This window comes from Zingiber officinale, chromosome 3A (assembly GCF_018446385.1).
Source record: "Zingiber officinale cultivar Zhangliang chromosome 3A, Zo_v1.1, whole genome shotgun sequence".
Lineage (NCBI taxonomy): Eukaryota > Viridiplantae > Streptophyta > Magnoliopsida > Zingiberales > Zingiberaceae > Zingiber > Zingiber officinale.
In genome coordinates this window covers 68,156,674-68,176,050 of record NC_055990.1, presented here as the reverse complement: position 1 = coordinate 68,176,050, position 19,377 = coordinate 68,156,674, and the positions used below count along the sequence as shown (strand labels likewise).

The 19,377-nt window shown below is 39.3% G+C and overlaps 1 protein-coding gene across 1 annotated transcript; it reads left to right on the top strand.

Annotated features, from left to right (window-relative positions):
* The first annotated feature begins 4,523 nt into the window (after positions 1 to 4,523).
* LOC122051969 (radial spoke head 10 homolog B-like) lies at positions 4,524 to 10,075 on the top strand. Its single transcript, XM_042613334.1, has 3 exons — positions 4,524 to 5,609; positions 8,993 to 9,251; positions 9,361 to 10,075. Exons 1-3 carry the CDS (start codon positions 4,624 to 4,626, stop codon positions 9,532 to 9,534), a joined length of 1,419 nt encoding a protein of 472 aa, XP_042469268.1. The 5' UTR covers positions 4,524 to 4,623; the 3' UTR covers positions 9,535 to 10,075.
* Positions 10,076 to 19,377: the final 9,302 nt, after the last annotated feature.

Genomic DNA, 19,377 nt, shown 5'->3' with positions numbered 1-19,377 from the left:
GTCAGCTTCTGATCCATCCGAGGAAGACTCGTCTCAAGTCAAGTTTAGTGCTTTCTTTTGCTTTATCTTCTTGATCTTGTCTTTGCTCAGGCACTCATGTTTGAAGTGCCCCTTCTTGTTGTAGTCGTAGCATGTGATGTTTTCCTTTGAGTTGTTGGATGCAGACTTGGACATTTTCTCCATGTAGCGTTTAGTGAAGTTTCTTTTGTGTCTAGTGAACATCTTCCTTACCATGTTCACTAGCTACTCTTCTTCATTTGATTCTGATTAAGATTCAATTTCCTCTTTGGGTTTAGCTCCCTTCGAAGTGCCTGAAAAAAAAATGAAATTCCTCTCGATCTTTGGGATGTTAGTTTGTTCGTGCAGCTCTAATTCACAAAATAATGTATCTAACTTTAATTTTGAAAGGTTTCTCGAAACCTTATAGGCATATATGATCGATGCCCATAGTGAGGTTCGAGGGAACAAGTTCAAAGCATACCTAATAATGTCATGATTCTCGAGTTGATGTCCGATCATGTGCAAGTCGTTGAGGATATCCTTGATTCTTGCATATAGTTGGCTTGCAGTTTCTCCCTCCTACATTTTAATGTTAAATAATAAATTCAATAGTAGATCACGCTTCATTACCCTTGAGTCGATAGTTCCTTCGTGTAGTTCGATAAGCTTGTACTATACCTCCTTTGCGTTCTCATGCAAGCCAACTTGATTGAGTTCTTCTTTCGTGAGTCCATACTAGATCATGTTCAATGATTTTGAGTCGATCTGAGCTTTCTTCTTTTCTTCTAGACTTCACCTTTCCAGATCGAGGGGTACTTTAGTTGTTTTGTCTACTGGCACCAGGTACCTTTGTTGGATGGTGAATCATTGTTTGATGTCTATCTTTAAGTAGACCTTCATCCTCTTCTTTCAATACGGAAAATCATTTCTGTTGAAGAGAGGACGAAGAGCAGTGATGAATCTCTCAAGTTGGGTCATTGATTACTGAAATAAAAAACTAGAAAGAGGTACAAAACTTGGTCTTGGAGTAGTGCTTGAAAAAAATTTCAATGACTCAAGTGATGTTGCGCTAACTTAGAGTGAAAACCGAATGAGAAATAATTATTTGAAGAGGTAAATTTTACCAATTCAAATAAGATACAAAAAACTGAAATCCAAAAAATGGTTCCCCCTGCTTGATTGGTGGTTGCACCAATTCAGAGCAGAACTTGGCTCTGATACCACTTGGATCGAGATACACATGAGAGGGGGGGTTGAATCACATGGTTTTGAAAAACCTTTTCTTTTAGATTTTAAATTTAAGTACATAGCGGTAAAACATGAAAACAAAAGGCAAGTAAAAGAACAAGTTCAGTTTTACTTGGTTTGGAGCCTTCGGCGACTCCTACTCTAAGACCCAGGTCTCACGGACCTATCGACGAGTCATCTACTAATAGCCTCTTCCAGACCTACCAGAAGAGGGGATTGAGTACAAAAAGAATAGGAAGAGTGTAAAATTAAGTACAGAACTTTAAATTTTGTTACCAAACACTTTTGTAGATAGTCGGCTCGAGCTCAGTGTTTAGATGGCTTCTCGGCGGCAATCCAGCATAGTAGAGTCATAGCAGGGCAGTAGCAGAAGCTAGAGCATCTGGAATGCTAATCAGACACATAGAAGCTTGTATAAAGTTGTTTTAGAATGCTTGGTTGAAACACCCTTTTAAGGAGTGTGGAAGGCATCTTCCATAAGCAAAACTTTATCCCGACTTCGCTGCTCCTTATCGTCGATGATGTTTGAATTTTATCCATTAAAAGACGCCTTCCATATCACCGAAGGTGCTTTCCATGAACAGTACTGAAGGCGCCTTCCAATACTTGAACACGCCTCGAGTATTGTTCACCTTAGGCATTTTTACTCCTTTTTTACCCTACGAGTTAGGTTAGTCCAATATGACAATATCTAAGTTGTAAAACAAAATTAGCATAATAATAATATGATTATTTTATAACTTAAACCCTGTCCTCTAGACTAGGATCTAGTCAGGGTCTGAATTTAAGTTTCCGAAATGGACCTAAATTGGACTGACGCCTACTGTCCACTCAACTAGGACACATCCTCACTTAGTCACTCTCCTCCAGTGACTTACCTTCATTTACCGTGTGTTAAGTTACCTCCTTGACATCAATCTGGCCCACTAGGTGTTCTTGCCGGAATCGCACATCTAGACTTCCTCCTGTCAAAATCTCACATCTAGACTTTGCCACTCGAGAATCGCATATCCTGACTAGACTTCTTGTCTGGTGTCAGGTCTTCTTGACCCGTGAAGTTAGTCAACCCTGCACACTCGGTAACAAAGTTAGATCATGATAAAACCTAACTTAACTCACTTGTTATTCACTAAAACCTGAGTTAGATCATTAGTGCAAATTGTACTAATACAAACATCGAAACTTAAACTTGAATCCACTCAAGTTTAGTCAAACTAATCAACCTTGATTCGGAGAATAATTACATCAACAATTTCCTAATAAAATAAACTGGGTCGTCAAGCGACCTAATTTTGGTCCTTTAAATTTTGTTTGGTTAGTTTTGTTTATTAAAGTTTTTAGGCTATTTAAACACTTATTTTGAATTGATATTAGATATTTTGCTTTTTATTTAATAAAATTTCTTTTCATTTAAACTAACAGGCGGTTTATCTATGTCAATTTTTCTTTCTTTTATTTCTTTGCCTGCAATCCTTGAGAAAAATAACCAATAATCGTTATTCTATCCTAATGTCAAGATTTCTTCACCTACGGAACTAGGAACTAAAAAGGATAAAACCTATATATAGACATCTTAGCGTAATTCACTTAAAAATCATATGCAGTAAAATAGAATTTGGGTTTTGAACCAAGTGATTGATATGTTAGCCTTTCGTTCATGTTATTTTCTATCGACTGTGCTAATTTTATTTGATTGATTTTGTTAAATGCTTATGAAGTGTAAAGACTTGTCCTCGTGCAATACAGCAATAGTACAGTGACATGACATTTTTTAATTTTTTTATACATATAAAGATCAAGAATTTTGACGAATTTTTTTCATAATGGGAGGTTTGATCAAAATACTTTATAATTTATTTTGATGATCGATAAAAAAATATTATTTATTAAATTAGATGATTATTTTTTAAATTAGTTAGTTTAAATTCATCCAAAACACTCCAACTCAAGTTGTGATTTTTTTATACTCTTCGCTTCTTTCTAATGAATTTCAAGATTTTAAAAGTTCATTAAAACTTAAGTGCTTTTATTTTGAGCTCGTAGATTATTATATTTAAGTGATAACTGTCAATAAAATATAAACACCTAGCCAGGGACAATATTAGCTTGAAAAGAAAGGATTCGTTATTATTTTAACCTTAAATGATTTTATTCGAAGGATAAGCTCACTAAAAATAGTATGTACACATTCATAGAGTAACAATTGATATATTAAGTCAATGATTAATAAGATTAAGTTAGAATGATATGATGATAAGAAATACATCTATGATTCGAATTGAGGGGCATTTATAATTGAAGAGACTTCTCAAATGACATAATCCATATTATTCTATTACTAACAACTATTTAAATACCCCACACTTATTGATTTTGACAAAAAAAATTTATAATTCATATATATATATATATCTTTTTGAATGAATTTTACCGACGATAGATTCGATTTTATATAAGTTTTTATCAACATCAATAAATTAAAAAGTACTTGTACTCGTCTATCCAAACAATTAGTTTTTTTAAATTTAACATTTTGTTGGAAAAAAAATTCTACAGCGTGCCACAATTGAAATTTAAATTTTAGACAATTGTTTAGAGGATTTAATCACTACACCGTACCTCTGGAGCGTTTGACATTGACGTTTGACATCCAATATAATTGATTATCTAATCAAAAAGATACATTTGATGTTATTTTTTATTGCCAACGCGTAGATGCAGAGACTTATCATAAACCTTTTCAAACGTTAAACAACTTTAATTTATAATATAATATTAAATTAGAGAATGAAAAAAAAAAGGAAAGGACACTTAAAACTCCTAATGAATGAAGACTTGAATTAAATTCTCATTCAAACTCGCTGACTCCTTTCTTAGATCGAAAACAAAACTACTAAAACCTTTACGGGCTGGTGCAGATTATTCGTATAAGAATATTATTCGGATTGAATTAATGTAATCTGGTTCGTCCCTGTATCCCCTGTCGATTGGACGGACCAGATTACATCTTAAAGTATCATGACATCTTTAAGATATGTGTAATATCCTCATGATATGTAAGACATTTTTAAGATATAATTTGATTCGTTCGATTGATAAAAAAAATATGAAGATAAAAAAATTTGAGGATAAAATATTTGAACTCTATCTAGAGAATTAATGAATGTTTTGAGTCATAATTTATTATGAATAGGGAAAAAAAATTCCCCAGGATGAGAGAGATTTGACATTCTGTCGTGTATAAAAGGATCTCTGAACCATTGCCATTAGGATTCAATGAAGCAGCGGAATGGAAAGGACACAGAGGATTCGAAAAGATTGAAAATCAGGTAGAAAAGAAAGCAAAAATATAAGGTCGTTTGAATTGGATAGTTGATGAGATCGCCGTCGCCGTCGCCGTCGGACATCGGAGTGGAAGGCTCCGCCCTTTCTTCAACTCCTCCTCCGCCTCTCTTCCCTCTTTGCGGCGCTCCCACGCTTCGCAACCCTAATCTCGACTCGCCCCACGGGCTCTCCGTCGCCCACAAGCGTCCCATCGTCACCCCTTCCGCCGCCGCCCCCGCCCCCGCCCCCGCCCCCGCCGACTCCTGCCGAGTCTTGGTCCCCTCGGTCGTCGCCGCTCCGCGCCGCCTGGCCTCGTCCGCCGTCCGCCACATCTTCCGCCGGCTCCAGCTCCGACTCCGCTTCTTCCTCCTCCTCTCCTTCCCCTTTCTTTACCATCTCCTTTCCTCCTCCGGCGCCGGCAGCGGCGACGCCGTCCCGGGAAGATCTTTCCTCCTCGATTTCTTCTCGGCCCTTGCATTCTCGTCTGTTCTTCTCCTCGTCCTGTGCGTCTCCTTTAACGTCCTCCCCTTACCCTCCTTCCGCCTCCTCCTCTCCCGCTCCTCCGCCCGCCTCCTTCCCAGTCATCGGGCCCCAGCGAGCCCCGTGCTGTGGTCCATTGGGAGCTTCTCGTCCCCCGGAAGGCTCAAGGGTGATCGTCTCCTAGCGTCGGGGTCCGTCGTGCAGGTCTACAACAACGGGGATGTCTACGAGGGAGAGTTCCACCGAGGGAAAAGCACGGGAAGCGGGGTGTACTATTACTCTATGAGTGGCAGGTATGAAGGCGATTGGGTTGATGGGAAATACGACGGGTATGGTGTTGAGACCTGGGCTCGAGGCAGCCGGTACAGGGGTCAATACAGGCAAGGGCTCCGGCATGGGTTTGGGATATATCGCTTCTACACCGGCGATGTGTATGCTGGGGAGTGGTCAAACGGACAGAGCCACGGGTGTGGTGTGCATACATGTGAGGATGGTAGCCGATTCGTCGGGGAATTCAAATGGGGAGTAAAGCATGGCCTTGGCCATTATCATTTCAGGTACATTTGGAAACCTTCTGTGTTCTTCTCGAGGTTGCCAATTTTTTAGCTATTCTTTTGTGGCACTGCAATGTTTTTACCAGCGTTTTGTTTTGTAATATGAATAACTCCTGCTCTCTGAATCTTAACTCCTGCTCTCTGATTAGTGTTTAGTTGTTCAAAACCATCTGTGAAGTATAGTTTTCTGTTGTTAAGATGTGTTTTACTATTTGAATTGGAAATGCACCTTTATGTTTTGTATCTGTGTTGGCATTTTGGCTGCTAATTCGTTTTTTCCTAAAGTGAGTCCTCCACCAACTGTAGCCGCACCGTTCGCTAAAATTTGTCCCTTTTTAATGCATTTACCTCGTGAAACCTGAGGTTTTTGATGCAAACAAGTATTTTTGTTGGAACATTGACAGATAACTAATGGAATACTTATAGTAGTGTCTCCATTACTTGCAAAAATAATCTTGTGAGGATCAGTATAAATGATCTTTCCCTCGTGTTCTGCTATAGCGAAAACCCCTGAATCTAGAGCCGTTTGACGTTGCAGTCTAGTTCCAACAATGCACCTCTCGGATTGAGAAAGCGGAACCGCTTGGCGCTGCATATTAGAACTCAATTCATTTCCTCATTTTTGGACCCAATAAGATTTGTCTTGCTATAAGATTACCCTTTCATTTATCTTAGGTTTATTTGTCCAAGTATTTTCATTTTGTTTTTTGAAGTTATGTTGCAGATTTCTTGTCCAACAATTGACCCTTAAAATTTCTCAAAGCATTCAAGAATCCAACCCATGATTTTTGTTTGTCTCAAGGGAGGAAGAGGGGAGTGGACTGTCTGATACTGCAACAATTATGTCTTCATCACGTGTCCTTTTTTCCTTAGGAAGGTTCAAATTACTGATTCTCAGGATCACTAGTCTACTTGAACAAATCCTAATGTGTGAATATATGAATCGTTGCGATGAACAATCTCAAACCTAGACACTAATCAATATTGTGGAAATTTCTGCATTACTGACTGAGTTGTGATTCCACTTCCAACGAAGCAATCTCTGGTATATTTATATTGTTTTGACTTTTTATAGACAACTTACAGTATATATGCCAATATTGCTGCTCATAGTAGCTAATATGTAAATCAAGCATAATGGTTTTTGTTGTCCATTTTTTATACCGGCATTTGTTGTCATGTGCATAATATGGTCATGATCTCCATTCAATGCAGATGTATACAACATCATGCATTCTCTTGAGTATCTTAATCCTTGTTATTCTATCTAATTGACAAATTTAGTTTTTAATTTTATTTAAATTTTTGTGGGGTTTTTTCTTTTGGTTGGATCTCTGAAGCTATTAGAGTGAAGCGTTGATAACGGTTTTCATACATCATGTCTCTGTTTATTCAAGAATATAGAAACATATATTTCCTTTTATGAGTCAACTTCAGCCCAAACCAAATACACAAGTCCTTGTGATCTTGTTGTTGGTAATGTTGGAATTTGTGTCAGGCTTTCTCTGTTACCCGGACACAGTTTTTGCTATCAGTTTGACACAAACAATACAAGCTGCTTCTGGTCTCTTATCCTACCTCGCTAGCAACTCTGTCCTATTATGTAAGTCACCTCTGCTCTTTTAATTTGTGGATTAACACTGATCTGTCTCACCAGTTTGTTTTTTTGTTAAAAAAAAAAGAAATATGCTGAGGTGTTCCCCCTTCTAACCCATAACACATAGGGTAGTTTCATCACGAATATAGGTACATCCTTTGGAAGTTCATGAAGACTGTAATTGTGATTTCTTAGGAGTATGTTTTGTATCAACCAAAATTATTTGCCAACTTATCCTGATGCATTATCATCCATGCCATTGTAAATCATATCCTCTAAACAAGTTGTTTAATTTATGGTACTACCATTAAATAGTGGCTACATACCAGAAACAGCCAGTTTTATATATTCAAAAAAATATATGCAAGACTCAACTCTAGAAGTCCAAGAATTGAGAAAGTAAACCAGATACATGTTCCATGAATTTTGGCTAGAAAAAGAGTATGGGTGAGGGTCAGAAACTCCAATTTCGAAGAGCTCTCCAATTCGTCGTCTAAAATTGAGAAATCGAGCAGATGAGGGATTATGTCCATGAAATTGAAGGTAAATCCATGATTTACCCTCATGCTTAGGAGTGACCTGCTAGAAATGCATAGGACCTTTCAAGAAGGCATGTTCAACTTTCGGCGAGGACAATGAGCAGCTAGTGACATTTGTCATTCTATGAATACGACGAGCAATGTTCAGCAAGGAGACAAGGACCAGATAGGGAGTTTGTGTTATTTTTCTCCACTCTCGTCAAGCCTATGGTATGTGAGTTGAGCAAACTTTTTCCCCCTCTCCACTCCATTCCCTTTCTCCCTCTCCTCACCCCCATTGGGGTAAACAAAACCTAAGGGGAAAGATGGAGGGATGAGGGAGAGAGGAAGAAAGAAGAAAGAAGAAAGAAGAAGAAAGAGAGAGGATGGAGAAAAAGGGTAAAAGATGAAGGAAGAAGAAAGAGTAGTCTTGCCTTAAGGTGACACCTGTGGCAACAAGAAAGAGGAAGGAAGAAGAAATAAGCAGGAGAGAGAAGAGAGAACAAGAAGTGATGGGTTAAACAGTAATACCAATACCAAACTGCCGTGACCAGTTTTCTAAAATTTCAACCTGGCCTTGCTCCATAACCCACTCAATGTTGACAAACCAACCTTAATTCGGTCAGTTCACCTTTCTGAAGCAGCTTATTTATTATGGATTTGTTGACCTAGTTCTAGTTGCTTGCTTCTTCATCCAATTTGGTTAACTTTGTACATTTTTAACTAATTTACAATCAGATAAGAATTTCTACCACTCTTAATATATATTTTTTTTCTCAACACGGATGCAGTATATGTAGGATTCTCTTTTATATACAGAAGTCTACTTCATTGCACATTATTATTGGAACTTAAAAAATTAACTGCTATGCATAGAACCCCCCCATGCCTTCCTCTGGTAATGAATCTGCTGTATGAAAGCTTCCACTCTTTTCAAGTGCCAAGCAAATTTGAGATCCATCATCCTCTTAAGTTATTGGAATTGGTCTTTAAGGATAATATGTGTTGCACCATCAAAAATTATAAATTGTAAAATATCTTGTTTTCCATCATGAGAATGTGATAATAATTTCCCACTAAAGCTGCTTGCTCAATTGTTCTGGCAATCTAAATTATGCATGAAAGGTTTCTGTTTATTGAAGACCAAGATCATCTTTCTAATTATTTACTGCTTCTTGCATAAAATTTTTAGAACCTATTTCTTCTACACTCAGATAGCCCTTTACTGAATTTTTGATGAGATATGACACTGATTGAATTATAATGTGAAGGAATGGAGACACATATGCTGGGGAATATTTTGCAGACAAGATGCATGGTTTTGGAGTGTATCGCTTTGCCAATGGACATCAATATGAAGGTGCATGGCATGAAGGAAGGAGACAAGGCTTGGGAATGTACACATTTCGAAATGGGGAGACACAATCAGGTCATTGGCAAAATGGTGCCCTTGATACCTTGAGCACTCAGAGCATTAATCTTTGCTCTCCTATTGCTGTTAACCATTCAAAAGTTCTAAATGCTATTCAGGTAACTGACTGTATTTCTTCTAGGATTGCAACAAATATTTCAGATCGTGATCTTAAAAATTGCTATGTTAAATATGAATTCACTTCTTTTCATATGTTTGGTTGTCCAGGAAGCTAGAGGAGCATCCAAAAAAGCTTATGATGTGCCCAGGGTTGACGATAAGGTGAACAAGGCTGTTGCTGCAGCAAACAAAGCTGCTAATGCAGCTAGAGTTGCTGCAGTGCAAGCTGTTCAAAAGCGCATGCCCGGTAATGGAGATGACATAGGAAACCACATTGTATGAAGCACTTTGCTTTCTTTGTCTCATAACTAACTCTTGATAGAGTTAAATAGCATTTCATCTAAGGCAAATCGTGAAAGTTGAGAAGTCGGCTGCCAACAAATTTTATGCTGAGCACCCTCACAGCTCATCCTCTAGAAATGGCCCTGCTCTGGAGTCTGGACTAGCAGATATCATAGGTGGCTGGCATCAGACTTGGCCTTTTTGCTTACTTTATGTAATAGGAAAAAAGTTGCGATTGTCCATATCTTTGAAGGTTCCACCGAACGTAACTAGAGGAACATGTCAATAACCAATAGAGATGGTGAGATCGATCATGATTGCATGATTGTTGTACGTGCAACTACGTTGGAAAATCTTGAACGAGGTATGTTGAAATCATGATATTTCAGAGGGCAAGTGGTGGATTGCTTGTGATGAGTTTGCTATTTGTTCTTTGATGTTGGATTTAATTTATCAACGGGAAAAATGTATTTTTTGTATGCACTTTTGTGAAATTTTTATTTTGTCAAAATACCTCAGTAATTATTTTCTGTTGGGAAACAAGAGGAGTATATGTTTAGAATCATGATATCAACTTCAATTTAAGAAAACTTCTAAAAATTTATAATATGATTGGATGCATTTCCCCTTTTTTTTTTTTGGTTAATAAGATTGTGATGCTATGCTTATATAATTTAATAAGATTGTTCAAAAGCGCTCTTCCTCCTCCATTCCATCCTCCATCCACGAAGGACTCAGTCCAGTTGGGAGAAGTGCTACCATCTCCTCCTCCATCTCCGATCATCTCTATCTCACCGACACCTCAAGAAAGGAGTTCCCTTCCTCATCGAGGGAAGAATCCCCATCCGGTTTTTGTGTAACGGAATACACACTTGGAGAAGAGAAGAAGGTGTGGAGTTCTTCCATCTTCTTAGCTTTCACAAGTCCATCATCTAGCCATCCGTCATCCACAATGCATTTCATCGACTAGCTCTGGGATCCCAAATCTCATTCGCAAGCACCATCCACAAACATTCTTCCTATCAAGGAAGGCTCCATCATTAGTAGCACTTGGTTCCATTTAACTTTGTTTCTTGGAATGCGTTTGATTTAAGTTCCCTTACCCTTATGCTACTTTAGTCAATATATTTCAATTCATTTAATTTTTGCAATACTTATTTTATTAAATGCTTTAAGTTTTTATTCTTCATTTGGATTACACATAGGTTAGATTAGATTATGATGTATTAGTCTATGTTTTCGTTAATTTCATTGTGATCATAGTTTAGAGATTTTACATTACTATATTTAGCCTTAGCATCTCAAACTCAAACCCCCATTTACAAACAACTTAATTTTAAGATTATCACTCACCATTGCATTTTTTGAAAGACAATTTGAGTTTTCTTATACTACACTAGTTAGGGGGTTTGGTAATTTGAATTATAATCATAGTTGATATATGCATTATCGTTGCCGAGGAATGTTAGCGGTATTTGATAATCTTAGGATTTTATTTTATTTTTCTATTTTTTTTTTCATTCGATAAAATTTTTGGTATTTCCGTTTATCTTAAAACTTGGCAAATTGAAGGAAATGGGTGTGGGGATCAATACTCATTGCTTTACGATGAATAACACCCTATTTTAGCTAAATTCCAATGTTTATACCACTTTTCCAATTTTTCAAAAAAAAACATTTTTTGATTGTATTTTCACCTACTTTTATCTTATGGTTATCTCATAAATTTTAAAATATTTAGGTGTCTTAATTTTATTGTGTTCATCTGTTTTGTCTTGTGTGTTATTATGCGTTTTGATCTAGTTTGCTATATCAAAACACATAATAAAAAACATTGCAAAATATCTAATGATATCATAAGGAAATAGATGACGAGACAGACATAGGAAAGACAGAAGGGGATGATAGCGAAGACGTAAATTTTAACCAGTAATAGACACCATCTCTATAGACCCCACTGACCTGTGTCACTCTCGTACGACGATCCAACACCTGAAAATAGGAATCAAAGAAAAGAAATATAATAGGATTAGTAGCACAAAGTGCAGTGATAGAAATCAAATTTTTTGACATAGATGACACAAATAAAACATTAGAGAAAACTAAAGGGAAAGATGGAGTGGAGAAAGAAAAAGAACCAGTGTGTGTAATGGGTAGTCTAGAACCATCATCAATGACGACGCTATCATTCCCAGAGTAAGGCGCATGTAACGAGAGAATAGTGAGATCAGTGTTGACATGATGAGAGGCGCCAGAGTCGAACCCATTCCCAAGAATCTGACGAATGTGTAAAATGAATAGCAGTGTGCGCAAACGGTGCACTATATGCTGGATGTGGAGCACGTGGAGGAGTTGGCGGAAGCAGAGCAAGCATCGAGGGAGTCATATGACCACACTTGCGAGCAGAGTGACCTTGAACACCACAGATCTGACAGCGTCCAAGATAATGATTGGAATTGGACACAGCTGGATGTGTAGGAGGATGGGCAGATAACCCAAGAGTAGATAGGCGCGGCTGATGGGACGTCGACGAAATCTGCTAGTGACCACCACGATAGTTTGAATACCGATTACGAGAATTTCCTGCTTGAGCCACAAGAGCAGTCATTGGCGTCAAAGATGGAGATGGTGTTAAGACTTTTAATTGGGCTTCGCAGCTGAGGAGCTGCTCGAATAGCTCATCATAGGTAATAGGGACATCACGAACTTGCAGAGCGTGTGAGATATTGCAATAATCTTGGCTAAGACCATTCAGGACATGAATGGAGAACTCATCGAAATCAACTTTTACATTCATAAGCGCAAGAGTGTCAATGTTTCTTTTGATGTCCTGCATATAATCAGTGATAGATCTATTACCCTATTGAGGGCTGGCAAGATTTTGACAATGAGTCATAATCCTACCATGTGAGAGAGCAAAATAGGTTCTCTCCAGCGTCTGTCATACGTCTCTAGATAAAGTTGATGAAGAAATAAACTGCACAAGAGTAGAAGGCATCAAACCTATAATAGCATTAAGGAGAAGTTGATCCTGACGGAGCCAAAGAATATGATCAGGATTCGCCTGAGGGAGCATGACATCTGTTGGTGCAAGTTACACCAGAATCAAACCTAAGTTTTGATGTTGTCAAAGGTTCAAGTTAAGTCTTGTTGTGATCTAACAAGTTGACTGAGTGTGCAGGCTGTTTACTCAACCGGGAAAGACCTAGCTGGAAGCTAGGCAAGAGAAATCTTAGCAGATCGTAGAACCCAGGTGCAAGTCCAAGTGGGTCGAGGGGACCCGAAGCTTGGCGGTGCGATCGAGTAGTCTGGAGGATCAAAGATCAAAGAAAAAGTCCTGGCGAGTCGATCAAAGCTAAGTGAAAAGTCCAAACTAGATCTGGAGGATCTAAGTTTGGCAGGTAGGTTGAGGTAAACAACTGGAGGAGCGACAGTGAGGTTGGGTTCCAGAAGGGAACAACCTTAGGTCGCTAATCCAACTGAAGAAACCGGGAAAGTTTCCAAGTTGAGATCAAGATAATTCTACTGTCTTTTATATTACTCATGCATTATAATATTATTGTGCTAACATTTGTTTTGCAGGATATTTTGCCTAACACTATTTTGTAGGTCCGACTGGATCGGTCGACCGAACAAGGTAAAATCAATACAGTATTCAGATCAGGTCAGAATAGATCAGAGTCCGATCAAACATTGATCGGTCGACCGAACAGTAAGATCGGTCGACCGAACCGTGGTGACTCAGCATAAGACAGTTCATCAGCATCGATCAAAAGGAAATGAAAAAAGGCCAGATCGGTCGACCGCTCCATGACCGAACCGTGGAGCGGTCGACCGAACCAATCAACAATAAATGCAACATTAAAAGAGGATCTCGGTAATCTGCGACGAACAGAGAAAGAATCTGTTCGGTCGACCGAAAAGCATGATCGGTTGACCGAACCCTTAAAGATCAGTAAATGCAAAAGATCGAGCTAGCGTCAGACTCCAGCCAGGAAGGAAGGGAGCAGGTTCGGTCAACCGAACAGAGGGATCGGTCGACCGAACAACATTGGCACTTATAAAAAGGAGCTCGAGGACTGAGGCTCGGCAATACTCTCTGATTGACTCAAGTTATGTTCTGTAAGCAACTCGTGCTACAAGTCTTCATCAGCTCAGCAAGCCACACCATCCGGGAGTGCCAACCAAAGCTTAAACTGCACTACTTGTCGGTATCTTTTATTTATAAGCTTGCATTGTAATTTACTTAAGCAAGATAGTAGGTTGTTACTATCTTGTTCATTTGTACGATCTGCCTCTTTCCGAGGATTTCAGAAAGAAGGGTTATAGTGATTTGCTCATCGGTGCGATCAAGGATCGCGGGCCTTCGAGTAGGAGTCTTCCTAAACTCTGAACGAAGTAAACAAACTTGTCTCTTTTTATTTTCAGCTGCATAACTCCGTTTTTAAAAGGCTAAAGAAAAAGTTTTTAAAGGACGCAATATTCACCCCCCCTATATCGCATCTGTAACGACCCAATTTTTCCTATTCCGAGTTCTAAAAGTTCTTAAAAAATATTTAGAAATACTATAGAAATATTTTAGAGATTTTTAAGAATTTTTAGAGTATTTTTATGTAATTTTTGGAGGTCGTTTGGTATTTTTACAAAAGGAAAGAAGGTCCGATAAAAATAATGTTGAAACTAAGATTCGAACCGTGGACCTCGGACCTGAACCGAGCCTTAACCGAACCCATCCAGCCAACTGTTCCGTGACCTTTTCATGAACATATAGAGAACAAAATTTATATAAGTAGTAGAAGTTAATAACAGGAAATAATAGGAAAAAAGGGTTGCAGCCGAGATTTGAACCCACGAGCCAAGCCTTAAGCAGAACGCAATCAACCAAGTGTTCCACGGGAATTTTGTTAATCAAGTAGGGAACAAAATATATATAAGCTATAGTTGGAACCAAAAATAACCCTAAGTATAAAGATTTAATTTCTTTTCCCGAACCCCTAAAAATCCCGTTTTCCCTTTCTTCCTCCCGCGACGGCGCTGTTCCCCTTCTTTGCGCGATTCTTCTCGAGCGAAAGCGCAGCCAAGGCTAGGGCTCCTCCTCTCGGGCGACGGCAGCGAAAAAGCAAGGTCATTCCGTCGAGGAGGGCACGCTGACACAGAGAAACGCCGAGGTTGGGAACTCATCCGAACCCTAGATCTCTCTCTCCCTCGGTTGTAAGTCCAAGCAAACCATTGTAAGTGCATCTCACCTGCAGTAGGAGTAGCTTCCGGAATTGTTTTCCTCTCGTTTACTGTCGCCGCATGTTTTTTAAGTATTTTGTTGCATGTGGAAACCCTAAACCTCAAATTTAGATGTTCTTTGTGACCTTAATGGGCATGACCGACTTAAGTCTTCCTGATAGGCAAGAGGCATAGAATTTTTGGAGAATTTCCCATACTGTTTAGATCTGGTGTCATTTAAAGGGCACGAACAGTTCCTTAATTATTTTCCTTGAGCATGTAGTAAACCTCTAGTTGCTGTATTGCCATGCTCGAACAGTTTCCCCCTTGCATTTCAGTTTTTGGTGAAATTCTCACTATCCAGCAAGCATGATCGGCTGTTTTCTTTCCCTTGCATTTCAGTACTAGTGTTGTGGCATCTGTTCATTGCTCGTAGTAAGTGTTTGTAGAAGCATGAAGATTAATTCCACAAGCAAGAACAACCTTATAGTTAGCGTGTCAGATGTGGTTTCTTTGGTAAATTAATGAGTATGAATAGCTTTAGGTCAGCAATTCAATTTAGTTCTTTTTGCAAAGATTATTCAGCATGGACAACCGACCTTCTCTTTAGCTTTGAAGTTTTATTTTCCTTGCAAATAAGTGAGCTTGAATGGTCTATTTTAAAGCATGCAAATCTTAGATTTCTTTGTTATTGGACAGCATGTTCAGTTAGATGCAAATTTCTTATTTTCACAGCAAGTCTTAGCGAATTGAACTCGTTCTATGCAACTCTAGAATTTATATGCACATATAGTGTTCTATAAAATCCTTTTAGGGATTTATGAGAAATTATGAGTTGAGAAAAGACCAAGGTCTAGTTAGAAAAGATAACAAGTAATTTAAAATAAGAGGCTAGTACCCGACTTCCAAGGTTGTCGTTAAACAAATCCAGGTGACTAATTACAAGGTCTTGACCCTGGTAAGACCAAGGTCTTTACCCTCATAGGACTGGAGACTCGCTACCTCAGTCTCTATTAGAGAGCGCACATTTGGTACTAAGTCTGGGCCCAAGAAAGAGAAGAAGAAAGTTAAATATTAATTTCAAGTATAAGGCTATAAGTAAATGAAACAAGTATCACCTATGTTTAGAACCAGTAAAGTTTAGCTCTTATAATGCTAAGCATACAGTATTAGTTTTCATTTGCTTTCCTTATGAGTTTATTGAGCATGATTAGCTTTATTTCCAGTATGCAGATTTATTCTTGTATATTATGAGTATGCAGTTTATTTTAGTGCTTTGCTATTAGATGAGCATGAGTAGCTTTTCTTTTTAGCATTTCAATTTTAGCATCCTTTGTATCTTATGCACTTTTGAGTTTTTGTGAGATAGTTTAGTACTTACTAAGCGTTTCGCTTATAGATTTATTTTCCTCCTACTGCAGATAAAGGAAAAGCTAAAGTATAAAGAGGAAGGCGACAAGGAGGATGCGTGATGGATGTGTGTGATGTTGAACTATGGAAGCCTCGGGACTTGGTTAAGAAGTTGTTAGAGTCATTCTTTAATGTTATTAGAGAAGTTGAGATTGTTAAAGAGTTGTTTCCTTTTTCTTATGTTGCTAATTGAGTCTATTCCGCGTTGTTAGTTTGGTTGTTTCCCACTGTTGGAGCTTTATTCATTTGCTATTGCTAGAATAGTTTTTTTTAAGTTGTTGTGTCTTATTACTGCGTGGTTGTGAAGTATATATACCAACCGCATGTGGCTGATGGTTTATTTTGCATGTATTGATGATTTTTGTCACCGGTACAGGGGAGACTCTGTCGAAATTTTTCGGTAGGAACTTCTCTGGGGTCATGATAAATTTAAGTGTTGCTATAATATCATAAGTAACACTAGTAAGTAGAGTAATAGATAAGTAACGGCCACTCATAGAGAGTAACAAGGAAGGTGGGTCGTTACAGTTGGTATCAGAGCAGTTCCCATTCTCCAGCATCACACACACATCAGCATCAGCCTTGCCATCTTCAAGTAAGAAAGTATTTAAGTTTTCCTTTTATACTTTCTTTATTATTTGCAGTAGAGAGTAATTGCTTATATGCGCTTTAGTAAGATAGAAGTTTTGTTTCTCTTTTTTTCATATACATAAGTATGTTTAGAAAGGATAGAGAGGATATCAAGTCCTTTTCTTTGCATAATTAGATGTCAAGAAGAGGACACCCCCGTACTGAGGAACCAGCTCAGGAGAATGAAGTGCCCAGAGCAACTGAGCCCAATCTCTCGGAAGTTGTTGCTCAACTCCAGAAACAGGTAGCAGAGCAGCAACAAGTGATTGCCAATCTGATGGTAAATCAGCAATCAGTTCCTCCCCCTCCCCCAGCTGTCACTGCGGAGACTCCAGTGGTAACTGAGGTTCCACCAGCTGCCCAGAGAGTCGTCACAGTAAGGCACGACTGAGCCCTGGGATGCCCAAGCTTGGTTCAAAACACTAGAGAGCACAATGGAGCTTCTTGACTGGCCAGAAGTCGAGAAGGTCAAGTGTGCCTCTTTCTACCTGTCAGGAGATGCTCGTATGTGGTGGGAGAGGATAAAGACCAAGAGGGCAGCCAATCAGATGAGCTGGGCTGATTTTCAGTCAGAGTTTTATGAAGAGTTCTTCCACCTACAGATCACCAACAAGCATTATGAGGAATTTATAGAGTTCAAACAAGGTGACTTGTCAGTGGAAGAATCATCCAAGAAGTTCAACAGACTAGCTCGTCTCTGCCTAGAGCTGGTAAGTACAGAGAAGGAGCGAGTCAGACTGATGCTCAGAATGCTGAGACCACAGATAGCACTGAATGTGAGCAGTGGAGCTCACCGGGCCCAGACTGGTGAAGAGTTGATCAGTAGGGCATTAATTGCTGAGCACTACTTGAACGACATCAAAGTACAATGAGCGCAGCACAAGCCAGTGAAGATAGAGGACAAGACAGTGGGGAGCCAGAAATCTCAGTCAAGTAAACAGAACTAAAAAGGCAAGGGTGGTAAAAGAAAGCAGTGGAACTCAGGAAGTAACCAGAAGGGAGGACCAGCAAACAAGCAGACCAAGTTCCCTCCCTGTCCCAAATGTGGGAGAACACATCCAGGAGCCTGTCTTTTGGATAAGACTGGATGTTATTCCTGTGGTTAGGAAGGACACATGGCTAAAGAATGTCCTAACAAGCTCAAAGCACCTCGGCCACAGCCAGTGCAATATGGAGGCAAGCCTGCACAGTTATATCACATGGAAGCAGCACTAGAGGGACCCTATATCAGTCAGGGAAGGTTGGAAGCTCCACCAGTTCCAGCCTTTGATAGTGCCAGAGTATTCTCCCTCACCAAAGAGGAAGCTGCTAGTGCCTCCACAGTTGTAACAGGTCAAGTAGTTATTTTTCAGCATTTAGCTACTGTACTATTTGATACTGGGGCGACCCATTCTTTTGTATCCGTACCTTTTGCCAAAGAATTACAGGCACCTACAGAAAGTATGAACTCCAAGTTCCTGACGACCCTACCTTCTGGGGAAGTCATGGAATCCAACCAGTGGCTTCGGGCTGTACCAGTCTGAATTTTAGACCGTGAGCTATATGTTAGCCTGGTAGTCCTCACCATGCAAGATTTCGATATCATTTTGGGTATGGATTTCCTCAGCAAGTATAGTGCTTCAATAGACTGCCGCAGAAGGAAAGTAATCTCAGTCCAGAGGGAGAACCACCTTTTGAATTCATGGGAGTGCCAAGGAAGAAGACCTAGAAACTTCTCTCTTCTCTAGAAGCTCACCAGATGTTAGCTAAAGGGTGTGCTGGTTTTCTTGCATACATAGTAAATGCAGAAGAACAGAAAGGACTCAAGAAGGAGGATGTTCGGGTAGTATGCGAGTATCCAGAAGTATTTTCAGAAGAGCTACTTGGACTGCCTCCCAACAGAGAAGTGGAGTTTGAGATTGAATTGGTTCCTGGTACGGGTCCAATTTCAAAAGCTCCGTATCGCATGTCTCCAGCAAAGCTGAAGGAGTTATAAGAACAACTTCAGGAGCTGCTTGACAAAGGCTTCATCCGCCCTAGTCATTCACCATGGGGAGCTCCTGTGTTGTTTGTCAAGAAGAAGGACGGATCTATGCGGATGTGCATAGATTATAGAGCTTTGAATCAAGTGACAATCAAGAACAAGTACCCCCTTCCCAGGATCGACGACTTATTTGATCAGTTGAGAGGGGTAACAGTATTCTCAAAGATAGACCTGCGCTCTGGGTACCATCAGCTGAAAGTGAAAGAAAGGGATATACCCAGAACAGCTTTCAGAACCAGATACGGACACTACGAGTTTGTAGTCATGCCTTTTGGTGTGACTAATACACCAACGGTCTTCATGGACTTAATGAACAGAGTGTTCAGAGAATACCTTGACAAATTTGTCATTGTGTTCATCGACGACATTCTAGTATATTTAAGGACCCTAGAGGAGCATGACACGCACTTGAGAATAGTACTGCAGACCCTACAGCAGAAACAGCTTTATGCTAAATTCTCAAAGTGCGAATTCTGGTTAAATTAGGTGGCATTTCTAGGTCACATTGTTTCTAAAGAAGGTATCCGAGTGGATCCTACTAAGATAGAAGCAGTCAACGATTA